Here is a 22364-nt window from a genome sequence, read left to right as displayed (position 1 = left end):
AAGCATCGACATCGACACAATGATTTACCTTGCGATACGAATGTGAAATATTAACATGTCAATCCATATCAAATAGTTTTCGAATGCCTTCACCAAAGACCTTTCCATGATGCTATATAATGCGACTCCTTCTGAAAGAACATGCACAATAGAACTAGAATTAACATTCAAGATAATCTTTCTAAAATACTACATATATCCATATCAAGTGCACAATATTTAGTTATAATTACGAAAAAAACTAACACGTACTCTTAGGAAATTAGGAAATCATGTTAGCATGACACTTATAATAATATTTAAAATACTCCTAATTAGGGGTGATAAAATGAGCCGATTCCTCCGGTTCCCGCTATTTTAAATGGTTTGAATTGAGATTTTGAACTCAGTCTTTTAAATTAATTCACCATATTTTGCTTATTGAATAAATGGGGGCGGGTTGGCCCTTGAATTAGTTTTTCTTAAAAAAAAGTCATGTTTTAACAGTGAAATCGTGTGAATTATAAAACAAATTGTTAGTACGTTGCTATTAATTATGTTATTGGAGAATAGTTTTATAATAATAACAATAACAAATTATTACGTGAATAACTTAAAATAGTAATTTGGTGGTGATAAAGTTGTATGTTGCAATGTCACAACTACGTTTCAGTAATAGCTTATTTACAACAATCACAGTCGCATTTCAAAAAAATATTTAGCTTTTCTTCATTTTCCCACATGTATATTCTGTATAACCTTTGCACAACCATTTGTAAAAAAACTGATAAATCTTCTTCTATGGGTATGACCTTTGTTGTATATCTCAAAAAAAGAAGTCGCTGATAAGCAAAATCATAATGTTTTAATATACCTGCAATATACGTTGCAAAAACATCTATGAAATCATTCGGTTTTATCGCCTAACAATTCCTAACATTTTTAATCCAGAGTAGAATGAATGTTACTAACAAGTGTTGTCAAGTTATGAGAATTTGTCTGAAATCCAACCTCCTATAGATAAAAATTAAATCATTTTCACATAGACTGATTTCATTCCAAAAAAAGTAACACAATATTGGTCTCAAAGGAACTTCACATACAAAAAATTAAGCTAACAGTGGTTTAAATTTTCTATCAGGGGTGAGGGGAGGCGTCTAAAAACATTTTTCACTAGATGGACCAATTTACAAGTAGAAACAAAAACATTGTAACCCTAACATTTACCAATTTAAGCAAAGCGAACATTTCCACCGAGCTTGCCTGCCATCATAGAACCAAAAGAACAATGGTCATTTTACTTGCATAATTATGTATGGAAAATTTTATTTATGAGTAGATAGGGTTGCTTATCTGCAGTACATTTTTCTAAAAGCTCTTCTGCAAACTTTAACATTGCATCATTTTCCTCATCAAACTTTGCATATCTTTCTGCCTCCTTGACTGCAGCAGCAGCCAAAAATGACCTATGCTCTGCTTCAGCAATTCTGATGGCTACAGTTTCGGCAGCTTCTCTCATTGCATCATCATATGCCGAAGTATTAATTGACACTGGTGGATCCATTTCTTCTTTTGGTGCAGGTGGTTTTGTGTCATCAGCTGGCTTTGTCTCTATTGCGGTATCCTTTAACTTGTAACCATTTTGTACCTGCATGTGTTAGATGACTGATTAGTTTTAATCTGTTGAGTGGCAGTTATAGTTTATACAGTTGGTTCTTCCCTGTTTTGTTATCTAGCAGTTACAATTGGATACAAACACTCTACTTCTGTTATCTAGCAGTTAGAATTGGATCCAAACACTCTACTGATTCAATAAGAATTGAGTTCCATTTTTCACTAGTTCAATCTTTCTAGCATGGTATCCGCATATAATTCTACGCTCCTCTATCTCCCCTCTCCGACTCTCAAGCAACATAGAATCAAGAAAACAAGCTTCCAGATCATTTAGCTAAACATGCACAATTTTGGCTTATGTGCTGGAAAAGGTGGGTCTATATTATCCTGTTACAATTAATCCTAGAGCATTTTTTTTCCCAAACCATTTGAGACAGGCAAACCAAAGCATTATTGTTAATACAAAATAGCTTTCCAACAGAGGCATGTCCAGAGTTGTCAACAGTATGTTCAAATTCTGCTACGTAATAGTCCGACTTCTAACAGGTATATTTATAGCCAAGTCAACAGGGTAACATGATAAGGATAAAAATAAAAGGACCGAGAAGGAAATTGTAGAGTAGCAATACTATAATTTCTTTGAAAATGGGGATCAGTAATTTAGGGATCATATAATATCAATATAAAGGAAATGATTCAAGGTTTAAATATGAAAAACAAAATACTACGATGTACAATTTTTAAAAGAAAGTGACGAGAAGATGTGGGAAAATTATAAATAGTAACTATGTGAAGGCAATTCAATAGATTATAAATTGGTTAACTGACTTTGGAATACAGTGGATATCTATTTATAGAGACCGGGCCTAGAGTTAACTGAATTAACTATCAGCTACGTGAATATAAATCTAACAACCAAAACAGAATCACATTTATTTAAATGCTTCTATCAGAAATACGTAACTACCAAAACAGAGTAACTTATCCTGTGTGTGTGACTTTGGAGTTTATATTTTGTGTGTGCGTGTGCTTAGAGTATTATAAGTAACTAATAATATATGTAAATGCTTCTAAAGTCACAAACTCTAAGCATATACACACAGCAATATAAGGAAAAGTACAGAGAATATAATACTTCCAACACGTACAGAGGACTGATTTACCTTATCGAGTTTCCCTTGACTGACAAGCCTTCTTAACTTTGAACCTAATGTCTTTCTGAAATTTGGATTTTGAGGAAGGTTGTGCTTTTGCTGCAGTATTATGAGTCATTATTTCTCAGAAAGTATAAAACAAAAACATACTAGAAATAGAAAATACCCCATATTTAAAAGGTCAATATGCACAATAGATGCTGCAAAGTAAACAATGTTTCCATCCCAAGCACCGAACTCCCATAAGTACAAAAACGAGAGATTGCAACAATCTCAATTTGTATTTTATTTTGACCAAATATGCAGGTCAAAACGACCATAACTAACAGATATAGTCTATCTACATGGCAAATAATTTTTATTTTCGCAACTGGAATAAAATAAACTGTAACTATCACAAAAATAAACATGCTACTTTGAAAGGTCGTACTAGAGTGAATATAATTTACACTTGGAAAAAAACCTAGAAGGGTCTTTGAGTTGACGAACTGATTTTAAATTCTCCCATGTAAAAATAAATGGCAAAGCCACTGATATTAAACTGGTGGTAAAGAAATTGGATATTTTCTATGAGATCTAGGCTCAAATCTCATTGCTGCAATTATACCCAATACAAACTAGGTTTAAATAACATTTTCAGCCCTCTAAAAATACCCATTTTTTATTTTAGGAGAAATAAGGCATGCTGCCAAATAAGAAGAAATGAGTTTGAGCATTGGGAGGTTGTGGAACCTCAAATTACTGCAACCCCAATTTGTATTAATTAGTTGTCACGGTCAAATGCATACTACACCCAGATGATTGGCATTACATATTACGCAAATGCCAATGAATACTTCAAAATACACTTCCACCAAAAGAAAAACACTTTTGATATTTTGAATGTATATTGTATAATATAGATGACATAAGGATATTTAAATTCACGAACAAGCCTTACATTATAAGGATTATATATATCCTCATATAAAAAACAGTTCAATAGTATTATGCAAGTCAAGCATTTGGAAGTCATTGAGCCCAATTGGACAGCCACAATTCAATTCATAAAATCTATGTTACTTGATCTAAGAAACAAGTCATTCAAACAATCCACACAATCGTGATCATAAGTAGTCAAATATAGGAAAAACATCACCCCTAGAAAACCGCCTCACCTCAATAAAGCTAACAATAGCACTTAAGTCAGAACCATTGGTATCTTTGAGTGTTGATAAAGCTTCAAATATCATTGAATTGTACCTGATAAAAATAACGAGCACAAAGAATCCCTCATAAAATGTCCTTGATTGACAAGACAAATAATAAAAAAATAAGACATATTGTGTTTAAAATGGGACATGCACTATCGCTATAAACAAGTTTTACACCAAAGTCCAATGAGAATTCAGTATTTTGCAGGTATTTTTAAATGGTGATGATTTCAAAATTCAGTTCATGTCAGAAGATGATGAGTTCTTATTGAATGTTCAGTGTAAAACTAGTTTACCCTGATAATACATCCCCATTAAACTCATCCTTCTATTTTATCCAATACCAAATCAAATGAGCATACTGAGTGATTAGGTAACTAAATTAGTTTGAGCTAAGGGTTAAAATAGCTAAGGCGTAAAAAGATCAGGGTTCAAGTCTTGGTGAATCAGAAAATACTAACATTAACAACTAATTACTGACTTTGGCCGTTTCAAAATATCAAATGAGCACACTCAATTCACAAACATTTTTTTTTTTCGAAGAAGAAAAATTAGCCCATCCAAATTGGCATCAGAGAGAATCGAACCAGAGACCTTAAGGAGGAGCACACTCCCAGGTCCCAAGCCAATACCACCACACCAACCCAAGTGTGTTTCACAAACAAATTCTATACTCAATTCACAAAACTGTATAAAGAAACGGAAAAAGGATTATACTTTGGAGGAATTTTAGCATCATCATCATTTTGCGGAGGGCGGCGAGTTGGAGTCTGAGTCTGAAATTGAGTAGTTTGAGGTACAGGAGAAACATTATGCACAGTAGTAGCATTAACAGGAGCAGGAGTAGTAGCCGGAGAAGGAGTAGCAGCAGCAGTAATAACAGTAACCGGAGAAGGAGAAAGAGTAGCATTAACAGGAACAACTGATGGTGATGGTTTAGCCTTAGGAGTTGCCCTAGCTTTAGCATTAGCAGTTTGACCAGGGAAAACATTCAAATTCCGCCATTTATCCTGAACAATAAACAAAATTGATTGATTTAATTTGAAAATTAAAGAATAGAAACCCTAAACCCTAACCCTAATAAGGAAATAGAGGAACCTTGAGATCAATGTTGGAACGACTAATGAGTTTAGGTTGAAGTTCAGGGTCACGGAGAATGTTTTTCCATTTTCCGGCACCGTATCTTTGAACGCCGACTTGTAACGCTTCTTCTTCTTCCGCCGTCCACTTTTGCTTTTGATTTCCCATCTCTCTCTCTCTGATTACTGTTTTCAGTTTCGATTCAACAGGTTCGTACTTTGTGTAGTGATAGTCAAGTTCTCTGATTATTGTTTTTTTTTTTTATGTGCAAATTTGTTTATATTAATTTTTTTTAATTATTTATTTATTTATGACATATACACAAAGTTTATGTTCTCGAATAATTAATCTCAATAAAAAAATTTGTGATTTAAGGAATCTAAAGCTATGTTTAGATTGATGGAATACAATGAAGTGGAATGGAGTGGAATAGTGTAACATTCTATTGTTTGAATTTGTCAAAAATGGATGGAGTGATATGAAACATAATGGAACCTATTCCATTCCACCATCTCCTTCAATTTTTCATTCCCGCCAATTTAGGAGGTATGCAATGGAATGATACCACTTAATTACATAATTACTCTATAACCCTTATTATTTCATCACTTTGAACTGTCCCTTCTCCTATTGTTCTCCAATTTCTCCTCGTATTTGTGTCTGTTCTGACTCTATTTTCTACTTTTTCTTCGTATATGGATGGTTTTGTTTGATTCATGTGGGTTTATTTTTCTTATTTTCTATCGTGCGAATATGTATAGTTTTCGTTTGCTTAGTATATTTAATGTGTGCCCATATTGTTTGACTTAGAACTTGAAATTATGATTGTAGTTTTTCTCTTTTTAGACGGTACTGTGATTGTTAGTTGTTACCGGAAAAAAAACGATGTACCGGATATATTTTGATTTTATTTTTATTTGACCAATTGATATACTTTTTTTTCATAAAAACCATTAGATATACTTTAATTGTTTTTGACCAAGAACAAAATATACTTTATAATTGTTTACATGTTATTATAATATTTTCAGTCAGTTAAAATCATTAAGACAGTTATTATAATATTTTCAGTCAGTTAAAATCATTAAGACGGGTCAGAATCTTTTAAAATGAGACATTTTTTTTTTCAGACGTTGTTATTTCAATTTAAATTGGTTTATGTTTATAATTTAATCTAAAGTATCAAACTAGAAATAAGAATTCATAAAAACCTAGAAATATAACTACACTTAAAAAATTTGAAATAAAAGTTCAGCCTATTCTATTTAATTAAAATTCTATTAAAAAATACAAATTTTTTAATTAGGAGTTAAGGGTAAAAATAGAATAAAAACTTTTAATTTATTCCATTTCATTCAATTTCCAAACAGTGGAATGGAAATGTTGTTCCGCTCCATCATAAATATCCAAATAGTGGAATATAAACTTTGTTCCGTTCCGCTCCATTCCACATGCCAATTTATTGTCAGTTACGATATGTTTCTGTAAATTAAATTATATGAATTTACATATTGCATGATGCGTAAAAAAAAACCACAAATGTGTTAACTTGCTTTTTATTTAAAATTTTAAAATCATTTTTTGTCCAAGACTTACAAATCCAACCCAATTCATTTTTATGATTGGGTTGGTTTATTCAATTTCAGCGTTAAAAGAATGTGTTGAAAATTCAATTCAAACTAAAAACTATCAATTGATTTGAGTATTAGATTATATTTTGTCAAATTTGACCAAATCGAACCCGTAAACACATGGGACGAGGGTGTTGCCAATTATTGTCGTCCAAACCAAGCTTCAATCTAGTGAAGGGATTTTATAAGGTGAGAATAGTTCTGGGATTTGATGAGGATTAGCCGGAAGACATTTTGAAGAACAAAAAAGTGGGTAATGGAGAAGACACTCTTTTTTGGGAAGACCATAGGATTGGTGTGACAAGCCTTTAATGATTGCATTCCCAAGACATTTAGGATTGGTGACAAGGGTTTAAGGATTGGGGAATTGAAAGTTGGAACTAAAATTTACAATGGCGAAGACTTTTGTTTACCGGTTAAACTCAATCATCTTGACGATGTGTGTGTTTGTTTACCGTTAACTCGGTGCATATTTATCTTTCCATCAATTTTCCTTCTCATTTTTCATGGGGCCGACAAAGGGGGAATTATTCGGGAGGTTATGCGATAGTCCGTGCCGTTAAAAGTGATCATACTTTCTTGGCAATTGCTTCAACATCGGCTTCAACTAAATGAAATTTAGATTTGTGTGGGGTCTTTCAAAATAGGGCAGGGCCGAGATGCCCCTTTTGTATGGTTGAGAGCGAGACAGAGGAGCACAAAATTTTCAATTGACCAGGTGTCTCAATGAAATTTGGATTCTCTCTCGTGACATAACCCTTATGTGCAAGAACAATCAAGGGTTGTGATCTACACCGCTCCATCTCTAGTGCAATATGCACATGAGGGAATCCACTCTCGTCTCGATGGTATTGCCGGGGACCTTTTCACTTTGTTCGAGAATTGTAGCTTCTCCATAAGGTATAAAAAGGCAATTAAGGGGTTAATGTTGATATGACATACAACTTTGTGGGTTATTTGGAAAGCTCGCAATGATTTAATTTCTCAGGAAAAAATAAAAAAAAAACAAAGTGCCACAGGGATTGTCGACTCAATCAAAAGCATCTCTTGGCAATGGTTTTTGAAAAAACATGTTGGGTTACCGTGTCTATTTTATGAGTAGTTTGTAAATCCGATGGATTGTATTTTGCGACAAATTTTTTGTTTTCATTTTTATCTTAAATTCTTATTAGTGGGGATAATACCACTAGTACTTAATTCCAACTTATAAGAAAAGTACTACTTGTAGTATTTTCCATAACCATAATCAATATATTCTTTGCCTTTCAAAAATCAGATTGTTTGAGTGATTTCAACTAAACTTAAAAATTGCAAATGTATTTTTATGTATTATTTTGAATCCATCCCCTAATTTATTTATGTTACACCATTAGCCAACAAAACGTTTCAAGATTTCAACAATTTAAACCCCTAGTTAGACTAAAGTTCTAGCTCCACCACCACGACACCTCTAGTTACAATAAAATGCACTTCTAAAGTGCATTCAAACCAAAATAGTAATTCCGTTTCAAATCTTTGATCTTTCAATGATGCTTTACCTTTATACCCTTATAAAAACTAAAACATTAAATGCATTTTTCTTTCTTAATAAAGTAAAGGTAAAAATAATTTAATTTACCGATCTTTATTATTTCTTAAAATTACCAAAGTTTTGGAATGGAACAAACCCTACAAATGAATCATTGAATCATGAATATGTGTATGTCCAAATTTCTCTGTGCATGCACTCGGTGATTGTGGCACTTTGCGTTCCTTGTCTTTCTTGCATGAACTTCTTTAGACACCTCACAACCTCAAACTCAGAGAGGTGGAGCCCTCTAAATTAACACTCTCAATGTCACTTAATTTTGTACCAAAAAATTAAATAGAACTTTTATACCAAAAAATTAAAATAAAATAAAATAGAACTTGAGTATGTATGAGTTGAGTGCGTCGACGTTCTAACACCGGTGTTTGTCAATTTGGTTGACACTTGTGCTATGATCTGGCAAGTGCCTAAAAATCAAATAATATAAGGTGTTCATTTCACTTCATAAATTAAATAAATAATGTTTTAGTAAAAAAAAATAAAATTAAATAATGCATGTTGTGCTCGGACGTGTCTTCATATTAGCATACATCACAATTTAATTTTTTTTGACTCAATATTACAATTTAATTACAAAAATGGTATTTTGATATTTTATATTGAATTTTTACTACGATTTACGTAAACAGTTTAGACAATTTAAATATATGATTAATTAGTTTAAAAGATGATTAATGAATACTCTTCTTATGAATATAAATTTTATTTCTAATCATCATATGACATATTAGTCTCTAAAAATATTATCTACCAAACTTTTGGTCTCAAAATTTCATTACGGACAAGTTGCATCCATTATATACACTTCTAATTATGATCATAGTTTGGTTCGGTGATCTCAATGGGAACTACGTTACATTATTGATTTTGTATAATTCGTATTTGTTATAATGAAATTGCTAACTTACCATGCACCATATGGTATACTTGTGCATGCTAGAATTTGCCTCTTTTATAATTCATTTTGTGTTTATAAAATAAAACTTAGGGTATGTTTGGTTCGGGGTTTTTGGAGGGGAGGGGAGGGGAGGTGATGGAATATTTTAAATGTTTTGTATTTGGTTCAAATTTTATGAGGGGAGAGGAGGGGAGGGGAGGTGAGCAAAATCCCTCCAATGACCAATTTTTGCTTCCCCCCAAATTGGGGGGATTTGGAGGGGAGGGGAGGTGAGGAGAGATGAATTATTATAATTTTAATTACATTGACATAATTATCCTCATATTTATTTGAAAATACCAAAACTTTCCTTTTAAAATTTATATTAAATCATACTAAGTTATTTGTTTGTTGCCATTTTTTTTACGTTGCTAACATCCTGTGTTTATTTTTTACCTGTACTATTTTTTTTTTGTTTTAATGTACTTTTTTTTTACAAGATACTTGTTTTTATTTTTTACCTATCCTACAACATTTTTGGATGAATACTTTTTTTGTTATATATAATAAAATGAACACTTTTTAATTCATTGCACTGTACATGTATATATATATATATATATATATATATATATATATATATATATATATATATATATATATATATATATATATATATATATATATATATATATATATATATATAAACTATCAACAAGTTTTTTTAGGAAAATTAACTATCAATAAATTGTTTTATACATATTTTCATATTCTACACATTATATTTTAGAAGTGCTCTAATATTTTTGAACATAAAAAATTTTGTTAGAATTTTGCATTTGATTATTTCTGGAGTTTTCGGTTATTGAATTTTCATATTTAATTGTTTATGTAGTGAATACTGAATAATTTTAAAATGTTGAGATTTTGTAAAGATGACAAGGATAAAAAAGTAAATTAATTTTAGAATCTCTCCCCTCCCCTTGTGAACCAAACACATATTTAGTAAAAATCTGTCACCTCCCCTCCCCTCCCCCTCTTTTGAACCAAACATAAATATTATCCTCCCCTCCCCTCACTTCCCCTCCCCTCCATTAAAATTCCTCCCCTTCCCTCCCCTCCCCTCCTTCTATTTCGAACCAAACAGACCCTTAGATATGGTAATAATAAAACAGTTATATCAACAATGAATTGATTAAAGTAGTGAAAGTCTTGGTTAGCTAATTTCAGCTTAACCTTGAACTCTTTTGATTTACGTATTTTTGAGACTCCTCCTCGAGAGCTTCGAAGTCTCATTTTTTATGACATCTCCGGCGCTTGCATGTTTCGGAACATTCGTTTAATGTGTTAGTTTGTTTTCTTTTGGCATTGCCCCCCTTTTTGTACAAAAAAAAAACGGTAAAGGTCTTGGTCCACTTTTAGAAGTTCGATTTCTAGCTAGTGTAGGTCATGCGTATAGAGAAAATTCGGTTAAAATGAGAGAATATGTCTTGTGTGCCGCACAGATTCTCCAATGGAGATTAATTATCGCTAACAATTGTAAAAACTTTGTACCAATATCATGATAACAAAAAGAAAATACTACGAAGCAATAAAATAGTTTGAACTCGTGATTGACTTTTGAGTAGCCGTTTGTTTCGTTCTTTTGCATGCACGCATGAAATTTTGCACATTGGAGTCAGTGTGCATTAATTTTTCAGTAAACAATCATAGAAAATTGATTTCACAATAATTGTAACTTAAAGTTAATTTTACTACAAACTTTTGTCGCTTTGTAAAAAAAAAAAAAAAGGAGAATGTTAACTTGTGCCCTTAAGGCACATGTTAAGGAAACAAAAATAGAAATTATTAAATGCTAATTTGTGCATTTTGACTTTTGAAGCATTAAATTTCTTATATCATTAAATGTTGAATTTCTATTTTGGTATATCTTAACATGTGCCCTTAGGGCACATGTTAACAAGACCCAAAAAAAAATGGAGAAAATGATAAAGTAGTTTTATAATTAATAATTTATTTTTTTTTTGGCATTTCTTATACTTCCTCACTATAAATAGAGCTATGCTATGTTTCACATTTCCTCAAGAATTCTCATTACAAGAGAATCATATATAGTGAAATTAAATAAAAGTTGCAAAGAAAGAAAGAAAGAAAGAAAGATGTTTTCAGGTATAGTGAATAGGGGTCATAAGGTAAAAGGGACAGTGGTGTTGATGAGAAAGAATGTGTTGGATATAAATAGTTTAACTAGTGTTGGTGGAATTATTGGTCAAGGTTTTGACATTCTTGGTTCAACACTTGATAATCTCACTGCTTTCTTAGGCCGTTCTGTTTCTCTTCAGTTGATTAGTGGAACCAAATCTGATGGTAATTAATTATTTCTTCATTTCTTTAATTTTTATTTTATTAATTAGTTACTTTTATTCAATATACTTAAGTTTGGATCCCCTCCGAATGGTGCTGTTTGATCTCAACCTTTGATTTTTATTAAATGTTAACAGTACAGCGTCATAGTATGATTAATGGACGGTTCAGATAGCATCTGAGCTAACTTTGTCAAAAAATAGTATTTGAGCTTGGAAAATGAAACTTTGATTATTTAAATTCATAATATTATATATGTACAAACATTTAATAATTTTTTGTTTTAATTTTGTTAGCAAATGGGAAAGGGAAGCTTGGAAAAGCAACTTTTTTGGAAGGTATAATCACTTCATTACCAACTTTGGGAGCTGGACAATCTGCATTCAAAATTCATTTTGAATGGGATGATGACATGGGAATTCCTGGAGCATTTTACATAAAAAACTTTATGCAAACTGAGTTTTTCCTTGTGAGTTTGACTCTTGAAGACATTCCAAATCATGGAAGCATTTACTTTGTATGCAACTCTTGGATATATAATGCTAAACACTACAAAAATGACAGAATTTTCTTTGTCAATCAGGTATATTATTAGGAAAATTCTATGGTACATTCCTTAGTTGGAATGTATCAAAACATTCCTAATCTGACCAATCAGAATACAGTGTTGACTAGCTTTGAATTATATGGTACAAACAACATATATGGTACTTACCATGTATCCTTACATCTATTAATATTTCAACTAAGTCCCTAACATATTAAAAGTTACAAAATTATCCCAATATTTAATTCATTTTTAATTAAAATAAAATTACAACTGGAATTAAATCAAAAAACAACAACTTCACAAAATCATGGTTCTTTTCTTTTTTTTAAGCAAACATCGTGATTTTCAATTTCTGAACTTCTGTTCATCATGTTCATCACCAACAAAAAAAGTTCAAATGGCTTCTTCCACTCATATTACAAAAAAAAAAAAAAAAAAAAAAAACTTGTCTTCTACCATCATAATCATTGATATGGGTTTACAAATAAATCAAAAGAATATTTCTTCATCCTCATCCTAATTGATTGGATCTGATTTATTAAAGGAAAAGTTCATGGTGTAGATCTAATAATCCAACTGGTTGTAAAAAAAACGTAAAAGAAAGTTACACAAAATAGATTTGAGTTTATTATAACATAACAGATCTGGATTTAAAGTTGCAAAATAAGAACGAACATATCACTGCATCAACAAATCAAATGCAACAACTTTGTTAATGTTTGGGTAACTTCTGAGTTGTTTTCAAGTTTTTGAAAAATATGATTTTAGGTTTTTTATTTTAGACCATTTGAATTAAAATTAAAATCATAAATATATTGTAAATGATTTTTGTGATGCTTATGGGTAATTAATTGTTATTTTTGACGTTTAAATGAACATGAAATCGTCGGGTTAAATATTGGATTCGCGGGTCCGATACTGGGTCAGAGTGACCCGGCTGGAGGTTGAAGATGATGATAAATATTTCTATCAATACTAGTTGTATATATAACACATATCGCAAATAATATGAATATATATCATGCGGCCGAGTGGTTCACAACCTTGCCAATTGCACACCATGTGCAGGGTTCGAGTCCCTGTTGCAATATTTTTTGAATTAATTTTTTTTAACTAGCCTTCAAATTACAGAAAAAGAAAAAAATCGTAACAAGGGCTTTGAACCCATGACCATTAGAAATTGGGCAAATAACACAAACACTTAGCTATGATCACTTTTTTTTTAATTTAGAACATATATATATATCTCTTTATATGTGGTGTTATCATTTTAATAATGTATAATTATATGAATTAAAGTTTTTTTTGAAGGAATTATATGAATTAAAGTTAATTGTTGTTAATATTTATGCAATTTAATTATCTATCTACATCTAATATAATAAAATCAATTACTATCAAATTTACTAATTTATCTTTAGTAGTTTTAACCACGTTTAAAGTTTTATATTGTAATTTTACTAAAACAATATTTTAAAAAAAAAATATAGAAAGAATATAAGATCAATACAGCAAAAAAATGATATGCTTAAAAATGAGAATAAAATATATTATAAATAAGAACAAAATAGAACAATCTATATGCGTAAAGATTTTATTTTTTAAAAAAATAAAAAATAAATATAGAAAAATATAGATATATACAATAAAATTGATTACTACCACCTGACAAAAAAAAAATTGATTACTACCAAATTCATTAATTTGTCCATATCAGTTTTAATATATTCCAAATTTTTAATCATTCATCACAATTTTACAAAAAGAAAAAAAAAACTACAACACAAATGTAGAAAGAATAAAATAAATACAACAAAAAGATTATATATTAATCTATGCATAAAAATATGAACAAAACAGAAATAATAAAAAAAATTATATAAAGTTTAGTTAATAAAATTTTTTATAGAAAGAATAAGATGAATACAACAATTTTTTTTTACTTGAGATTATACTTTGATTTAACTTAAATGATTAAAGAGTAGCCGCAACAATTTTAATTAAATAAAATTATTCTGAAGCACTATTAATTGTGGTTTTCGATCGAGAGTTATCTACTTCTAATATATTAAAATTAATTACTATCAAATTTATTAATTTTTTTTTTTAGTTTTAATCACGTTCCAAGTTGTATATCCTTAATTGTAATTTCACAAAAAAAATATTAAAAAAATAAAAAATATAAGATAAATACAATAAAAAATAGGATATGCTTAAAAATTAGAATAAAACATAGGAACAAAATAGAAAAACCTATTAACTATAGTCTTTGACTGAAGATTGTATTCAGGTTCAACTGAAGCATTATTAACCATAGTCTTTGACTGAGGGTAATACTTGGTTGAAGTTAATGACTTATGAATCGTATAAAAAAAATTAAAAATAAAGTATAATTTGAGTTAGATTATACTCCAATTCGATTGAAACACTATTAACTACAGTCTTTGATTGAAGATTATATTTTGGTTCAATTGAAGTAGTGTTAACCCTAGTTTTTGACTCGGGGTAATACTCTGGCTAAAGTTAAAAAATAAAGTATAATTTGATTTTAGATTATACTTCAATTCAGTTGAAACACTATTAATCCTAGTATTTGATTAAAGACTATACTCTGTTTCAACTGAAGTACTATTAATCATAGTCTTTGATTGAGTGTTTTACACCGGTTGAAGTTAATAACTTAAAATTTTTAAACATAAAGTATAATTAAGCTTAAGATTATACTCCAGTTCAATTGAAACACTATTAACCCTAATATTTGTCTAAATATTATTATCAGGTTCAACTGAAGTACTATTAAGCCTAGGAGTTATACTCCACTTAAAGTTAAGGACTTAAATTATAAAAATTAAGTAAAACTTATAAACCTTAAAAATTAAGTATAGTTTGACCTAAGATTATACTCACGTTTAACTGAAACACTATTAACCTTAGTCTTTTAACTTTTAATTTTTTTTTAAATATCAAATTTACATTTTAATTAATTAAATTTAAACTTTTACTCTATTTATATAATTTGTAAGTCATTAACTTCAACTGAAATATAACCCTTAGGGTTAATAGTGTTTGAGTTAAACCGGTGTATATTCTTAAGTCCGACATATAATTCAGAATAATTAAATTGCATAAACAATAAGCAAATAATTTTAATCCATATAATAAGTATTATTACAGCCAGATAAACTGAAATATATAATAAGGCAATGTAACAAATAGTAAGAAATTGTCATAGCCCAGTGGTTAAGTTACCCTTTACGTGCTACACTACAGCCTACAAGTATTGTGTTCGAAACTTGGCAATGTGCTTTTAATTTTTTTTTGCATTTTCAATTCTGTTTTTATAAAATATAATCGACAAAAACTTGCTGCAAATGGGATTCGAACCCACAACATGATAGGTAAAGATATAACCATCAACCGCTACGACCGATTAACGAATTTTAATTACTTGTGCGTTATAAAATGTTTATGCAATTTAATTATCCATCTACATCTAATATAATAAAATCAATTACTACCAACTTTACTAATTTATTCTTAATAATTTTAACTACGTTTCAAGTTTTATATTGTAATTTTACTAAAAAAAAATATATAAAGAATATAAGATCAATACAACAAAAACACTATTAACCCTAGTTATTGAGTAAAGCTAATACTCTGGTTGAAGTTAATGACTTTAAAATTACATAAATAAAGTAAAATTTAAAAATAAAGTATAATTTGACTTAAGATTATACGTCGGTATATTTGAAGCACTATTAATCCTAATGTTTGATTGAAGATTATAATGCGGTTCAATTGAAGCACTATTAACCTTAGTCTTTGATTGCGTGTTTTACTCCGTGTGAAGCTAATACCATAAAAATTATAAAAATAAATTAAAATTTAAAAATAAAGCATAATTTGACTGAAGATCGTACTTCTGTTCTACTGAAGCACTATTAACCCTAGTTTTTGACTAGAAGTAATACCTGGTTGAAGTTAATGACTTTAAATTTACATAAATAAAGTAAAATTTAAAAATAAAGTATAATTTGACTTAAGATTATACGTTGGTACATTTGAAGCACTATTAATCCTAATGTTTGATCGAAGATTATATTGCGGTTCAATTGAAGCACTATTAACCCTAGTCTTTGATTGCGTGTTTTACTCCGTGTGAAGCTAATAACATAAAAATTATAAAAATAAATTAAAATTTAAAAATAAAGCATAATTTGACTGAAGATCGTACTTCTGTTCTACTGAAGCACTATTAACCCTAGTTTTTGACTAGAAGTAATACCTGGTTGAAGTTAATGACTTTAAATTTACATAAATAAAGTAAAATTTAAAAATAAAGTATAATTTGATTTAAGATTGTACGTTGGTACATTTGAAGCACTATTAATCCTAATGTTTGATCGAAGATTATATTGCGGTTCAATTGAAGCACTATTAACCCTAGTCTTTGATTGCGTGTTTTACTCCGTGTGAAGCTAATAACATAAAAATTATAAAAATAAGTTAAAATTTAAAAATAAAGCATAATTTGACTTAAGATTATACTCTGTTTCAACTGAAACACTATTAACCTTATTATTTGACTGAAGATTGTACTCCGGTTCAACTAAAGCACTATTAACCCCAGTCTTTAATTAAGTGTTTTACTCCGGTGGAAGTTAATGACTTAAAAATTATAATAATAACTGAAAATTTTAAAATAAAGTATAATTTTTTTGAAAACTAAAAATAAAGTATAATTAGGCTTAAGATTATACTCCAATTCAAATGAAGCACCGTTAACTATAGTATTTATCTGAAAGATTATACTCAAGTTCAAATGAAGTACTATTAACCCTAACGGGTTATACTCTAGTTAAAGGTAATGACTTAAAAATTATAAAAACTAATCAAATAATTTTAATTCATATAATACAAATTATTACATCAACCAAAAAAAAAAAATTACAGCATGATAAACCGAAATATATAATTAGGGAGTGCAATAACTAACATGAAAGTACCATAGCTCAGCGGTTAAATGTTTATTTATGGCTCGTTGGTAGTGTGTTCGAATCCTGTGTATGTGGCTTTTATTTTTTTAGTTTTTCTGTATTTTCAAGGCTGTTTATATGAAATTCAGTATTTTTCACAAAAAGTTGGAGAAAATGGGATTCGAACCCATGACGTGATAACAATAGAATAAAGTCTCAACCACTACGACACATTAGCAAGTTGTGATTAGTTGTGCGTTATATGATATTTATAAAACCAGTGTTAATAAAAATATATTAAACCGACCTTCATCTTCAACCTTCAGCCGGGTACATGCGACCCGGTTTCATACCCGCGATTTTTATTATAAAACCCGACGGTTTCTGGTCATTTAAACGTCGATAATAACGATTACTTACCCAGAAACATCACAAAAACGATTTGGAATATATTTATGATTTTAATTTTGATTTAAATGATCTAAAACAAAATACCTAAACTTAAAATTTTTAGAAACTTCAAAACGAGATCTTGCTACCGCCGCATATTCCACCAATAATACTACTCGATTTAGATGAATCAAATCCATTAATACTACTCGATTTTATTACTCTGTTTCAAAATCTTATGAGTTTGATAAAATTTTCTGGAAACAATGAATTCTGAGATTGAAATTTTGAGTTTGAAATCTTATGGGTTTAAGATTTTCTGGTATTATACAGCAAAATTGAATAGAAATAAATGATATATAGCAAAGTTGGGTGTTGAGGTTTGATTTATTTAAGATTTTGCTTGGTGTTAAGGTGCTAGTTTATGTAATTGTCTTAGATTTTTTGTTACCTGCTTGTGTTTCTCCTGTGTATAATGTATCGCTGCTTCTAAAAGAAAACAATTACAATATATACTTAATATTAACTTAATGAAGTACTGATGTGCAATAAATTAAAGTTTCATAGGGTTCACCATGGACTTGCGCTGATGTGGTATAAGTTGATATTCTATTGGTCAATTAAATGGACTGCACCAAAACATTCCAAAACAAGAATGCACCATAGAAGCTCCCATATTATTATATATATACATGAATCTTTATGTAACTATTGAACTTTAATGTACTCCCTCCGGTCTCATATATAATTTTTATGGACCAGATACATCAGTTATTCAATGAATCTGTAAAATGAATTCTTGCTTATATATAAGACCTGAGGAAGTATAAATCATGAGGAAGATTATTAATATTTTTTTGATTGCAGACCTATCTTCCAAGTGAAACACCGGCTCCATTAGTCCATTATAGAGAAGAAGAATTGAATAATTTAAGAGGAGATGGAACCGGAGAACGCAAAGAGTGGGATAGGATCTATGATTATGATGTCTACAATGATTTAGGAAATCCAGATCAAGGTGAAAACCATGCACGTCCGGTTCTTGGAGGATCCGACACATATCCTTACCCTCGTAGGGGCAGAACCGGCAGAAAACCAACAAGAAAAGGTTAAACTTCTATTACATTGAGTATATATAATGTTTACAACCACATTCAATAATGTTTTATCTTCTAATTTTTAGAATTTTATCAAATTGTCACGAAATAAAAGAATACAGAGGTGGATTGGGTAGCTCAACTGGTTTGAGCTAAGGGTTAAGGTGTAAAAGGACTAGGGTTTAAGTCTCGAGGAGAAAAATACTAAATTAACAACTAATTACTGATTATAAAATCAAGATGTTTGTTATTGTTGATGATAAATTTATGCTATTAAACAGATCCTAAGAGTGAGAGTAGGAGTGATTCTGTGTATCTTCCAAGAGATGAAGCTTTTGGTCACTTGAAGTCATCAGATTTTCTGACTTATGGACTGAAAGCGGTATCTCAAAATGTGGTTCCGGCATTAGAGTCTGTGATCTTTGATTTAAATTTCACACCAAATGAGTTTGATAGCTTTGAGGAAGTTCATGGATTGTACGAGGGCGGAATTAAGCTGCCAACTGATGTACTTAGCAAGATAAGTCCGTTACCTGTGCTCAAAGAAATCTTTCGAACTGATGGCGAACAATTCCTCAAGTATCCGCCACCTAAAGTAATTCAAGGTATTTCATTTTAATACCTTAAAAGTACTTATATCTAAAATGTCATTGTTATAAGTGCTTATGGATCTCATGAATTAATCTTATTTGGCAATTACAGTGAGTAAGTCTGCATGGATGACTGATGAAGAATTTGCGAGAGAAATGCTTGCCGGAGTAAATCCAAATGTGATATCTCGTCTTGAGGTTAGTTTTAAAAGAAAAAAATACTCTAAACTAAAAGTTTGATTTTTCTTTGCATGTTAATTGGATGACCTAATGAAGGATCATTATTTTATAATTGCAGGAGTTTCCTCCGCGAAGCAAGCTTGATAGTAAAGTGTATGGTGATCACACCAGTAAAATAACCAAAGAACATCTTGAGCCTAATTTAGAAGGACTCACAGTAGAAGAGGTACAATTTTGCTTGGTGAATTCAATTATTTTTTATGCTTTGCTTAATTCTATAATCATATTGTTCCAATATGAATAACAATGACAATTGTATTTGATTTTAAAGGCAATTCAAAACAAGAAACTATTCCTGCTAGATCATCATGACTCAATTATGCCATATCTGAGGCGAATAAACTCAACTCCCACGAAGGCTTATGCTACGAGAACCATCCTTTTCTTGAACAATAGCAACACTTTAAAGCCACTGGCCATAGAGTTGAGTTTGCCACACCCCGAAGGAGATGAACATGGTTTTGTTAGTCATGTTTATCAACCCGCGCTGGAAGGCGTAGACAGTACTATTTGGTTACTGGCCAAGGCTTATGTCATTGTGAATGATTCCTGCTATCATCAACTTGTCAGCCATTGGTATAAGTTTTATCGACAAGTAATCTAAATAATATACTTTTATACATATATCTATGAATTGATTCTTGATTCTTGATTCTCGATGATAATAGGTTAAATACTCATGCTGTTGTTGAACCATTTGTCATAGCAACTAACAGACAGCTGAGTGATCTTCACCCCATTTATAAACTTTTGTATCCTCACTATCGTGACACCATGAATATAAATTCTCTTGCTCGACTATCACTGGTCAACGATGGAGGTATCATCGAAAAAACATTTTTATGGGGAAGATATTCTATGGAAATGTCTTCTAAAGTTTACAAGAATTGGGTTTTTCTAGAGCAAGCATTGCCTGCTGATCTTCTCAAAAGGTATTTTAATAGATGTTAAGTTGTTATTTAGTTTTCAGTAGAATCGGTTGTAAAAGACATAAACTAGAAAACCTTTATATATGAATTAATGTGAAGTTGTTTGTAAATTGTTATTTAGAGGAATGGCAGTTGAGGATCCAACTTCTCCACATGGCATTAAACTTGTTGTAGAGGACTATCCTTATGCTGTTGATGGATTGGAGATATGGGCTGCAATAAAAACATGGGTTCAAGACTATGTCTCCTTGTACTACACCACAGATGACACACTTCGACAAGATTCTGAACTCCAAGCTTGGTGGAAAGAACTCGTGGAGGTTGGTCACGGTGATAAGAAGCACGAGGCATGGTGGCCTAAGATGCAAACTCGTGAAGAGCTAATTCAAGTTTGCTCTATCGTCATATGGATTGCTTCAGCTCTTCATGCAGCTGTTAATTTTGGACAGTATTCTTATGGAGGTTTAATATTAAACCGTCCAACTCTTAGTCGAAGATTCATGCCTGAGAAAGGTTCGCCTGAGTACAATGAACTAGTCAAAAGTCCACAAAAGGCTTACTTGAAGACAATTACACCGAAGTTTCAGACACTTATCGACCTTTCTGTTATAGAAATATTGTCAAGGCATGCTTCTGATGAATTGTACCTTGGGGAGAGGGACAATCCAAATTGGACATCAGATACAAGGGCATTGCAGGCCTTTAAGAAGTTTGGAAATAAGTTGGCAGAAATTGAGAAGAAGCTCGCTCAAAGAAACAATGATGAGAATCTGAGAAACCGTCATGGACCGGTTCAAATGCCTTATACTTTGCTCTATCCTTCTAGTGAGGAAGGACTTACTTTTAGAGGAATTCCTAATAGTATCTCTATCTGAAGAGGTCTATGGTTCCTTAAGCATATATATCGTACCTATGAATAAATGATATGCAGAAGAAGGAATTCATATTCCTTCACCTACCTGCCTCTTTTAGCTTCTGTATTTAAGTGCTTTCCTGTTGAGCATCAATAAATGTATCTGTGCTTGTAATAAAATGGTTTTTAAATAATGAAAATGATTATGTTTGTTTAGTAAAAGATACAATGCCACAATGACATAATATTTGAACTTATCTAAAGTATGTAACACCCTATATTTGAGATCTGCTTCTACTTCAGAGCAAGGTTTTAAATTGCGGTCGCGGATGCGGTTGCGGTCGCGGATGTTGCGAATGCCTTCATTGCGGATGCTGCAGCGCGCAATGCAGCTGTTTCGGCGTGAAATCATTTTGAAATTTCACAAGCTATATATAATGAAACTACTATGTAACTACATTATTTATCCACCATTGTATAGTCTTAGTCTATTTCATAAACACTAATTTGAGTGTTCTTAAAATATACGGTTGAGAGATCATTAAAATTAAGATTTTTTATTAGATTTGACACAAATTATGATTTGAAGTTCATAAATTTTATTTTTTGGTGAGAAAATTTGAACGAACATCGCCGAAAACGTCTGATGCGGCTTCTGATGCGGTTATGATGCGGTCGTACACCTGAATTAAGATCACACCGCAATTGCGGTGCGATGCGGTTGCGGAGGCTACCGCAATTGCGGATGCGGACTGCAATTTAAAACCTTGCTTCAGAGTTAAAGATGAAAATAACATTCTTGCTTTTTGTTGAACTAATTAAACAGAGTCTGTTTGTACGGTTCTGATTTGCATCAATATGCGAATGCACCGGTCTTTAAACTAGTTAGTCTTCCAATTACGTGCAGAAAATAACCGGTTTGTGCCAAAAAATAATTGTTTATATTGTAAAAAAAAATATTTTTTTAAGGAATTTTTTTTTATTTAGTAAAAAAATACAAAATAGATTTGATTAAAAAAATACAAAAGAGACTCATCACAACAAACAACCCTAAAAAACAAACAACCCTATAAAAACAAAGTTAAGGAATCTGTTTGTCACCCTCGCTTGCCGTCTCTCTCACACAGGTTTCTTCTCTCTCACAATATTGTGATCTTGTTTGCAGTTAAACCTCTCTGTTCTCTGTCTCTATCTTTGACCATAATACTCCTCCTCCTACATGCTCTGTTATCATCAAAAGACCAATGAATAGTAAC

General features: G+C 30.8%; 2 protein-coding genes across 2 annotated transcripts; one reads left to right on the top strand and one right to left on the bottom strand.

Annotated features, from left to right (window-relative positions):
* Positions 1-1006: 1006 nt before the first annotated feature.
* Positions 1007-5299, bottom strand: LOC123894108 (telomere repeat-binding factor 4-like). The gene is made up of 6 exons (XM_045944003.1): positions 5039-5299; positions 4658-4950; positions 3905-3989; positions 2757-2846; positions 1342-1627; positions 1007-1242 (listed from the first exon to the last, which is right to left on the bottom strand). The coding sequence occupies exons 1-6, from the start codon at positions 5186-5188 to the stop codon at positions 1211-1213; spliced, it is 936 nt and encodes a 311-aa protein (XP_045799959.1). The 5' UTR covers positions 5189-5299; the 3' UTR covers positions 1007-1210.
* Positions 5300-11275: 5976 nt separating this feature from the next.
* On the top strand, positions 11276-21235 carry LOC123894107 (seed linoleate 9S-lipoxygenase-3). The gene is made up of 9 exons (XM_045944002.1): positions 11276-11483; positions 11777-12063; positions 18267-18507; positions 18778-19101; positions 19199-19284; positions 19385-19492; positions 19598-19902; positions 19995-20258; positions 20377-21235. Exons 1-9 carry the CDS (start codon positions 11276-11278, stop codon positions 21128-21130), a joined length of 2577 nt encoding a protein of 858 aa, XP_045799958.1. The 3' UTR covers positions 21131-21235.
* Positions 21236-22364: the final 1129 nt, after the last annotated feature.

This window comes from Trifolium pratense, linkage group LG7 (genome assembly GCF_020283565.1).
Source record: "Trifolium pratense cultivar HEN17-A07 linkage group LG7, ARS_RC_1.1, whole genome shotgun sequence".
NCBI lineage: Eukaryota > Viridiplantae > Streptophyta > Magnoliopsida > Fabales > Fabaceae > Trifolium > Trifolium pratense.
The sequence above is the reverse complement of the archived record's forward strand: the minus strand, read 5'-3'. Positions and strand labels throughout refer to the sequence as shown.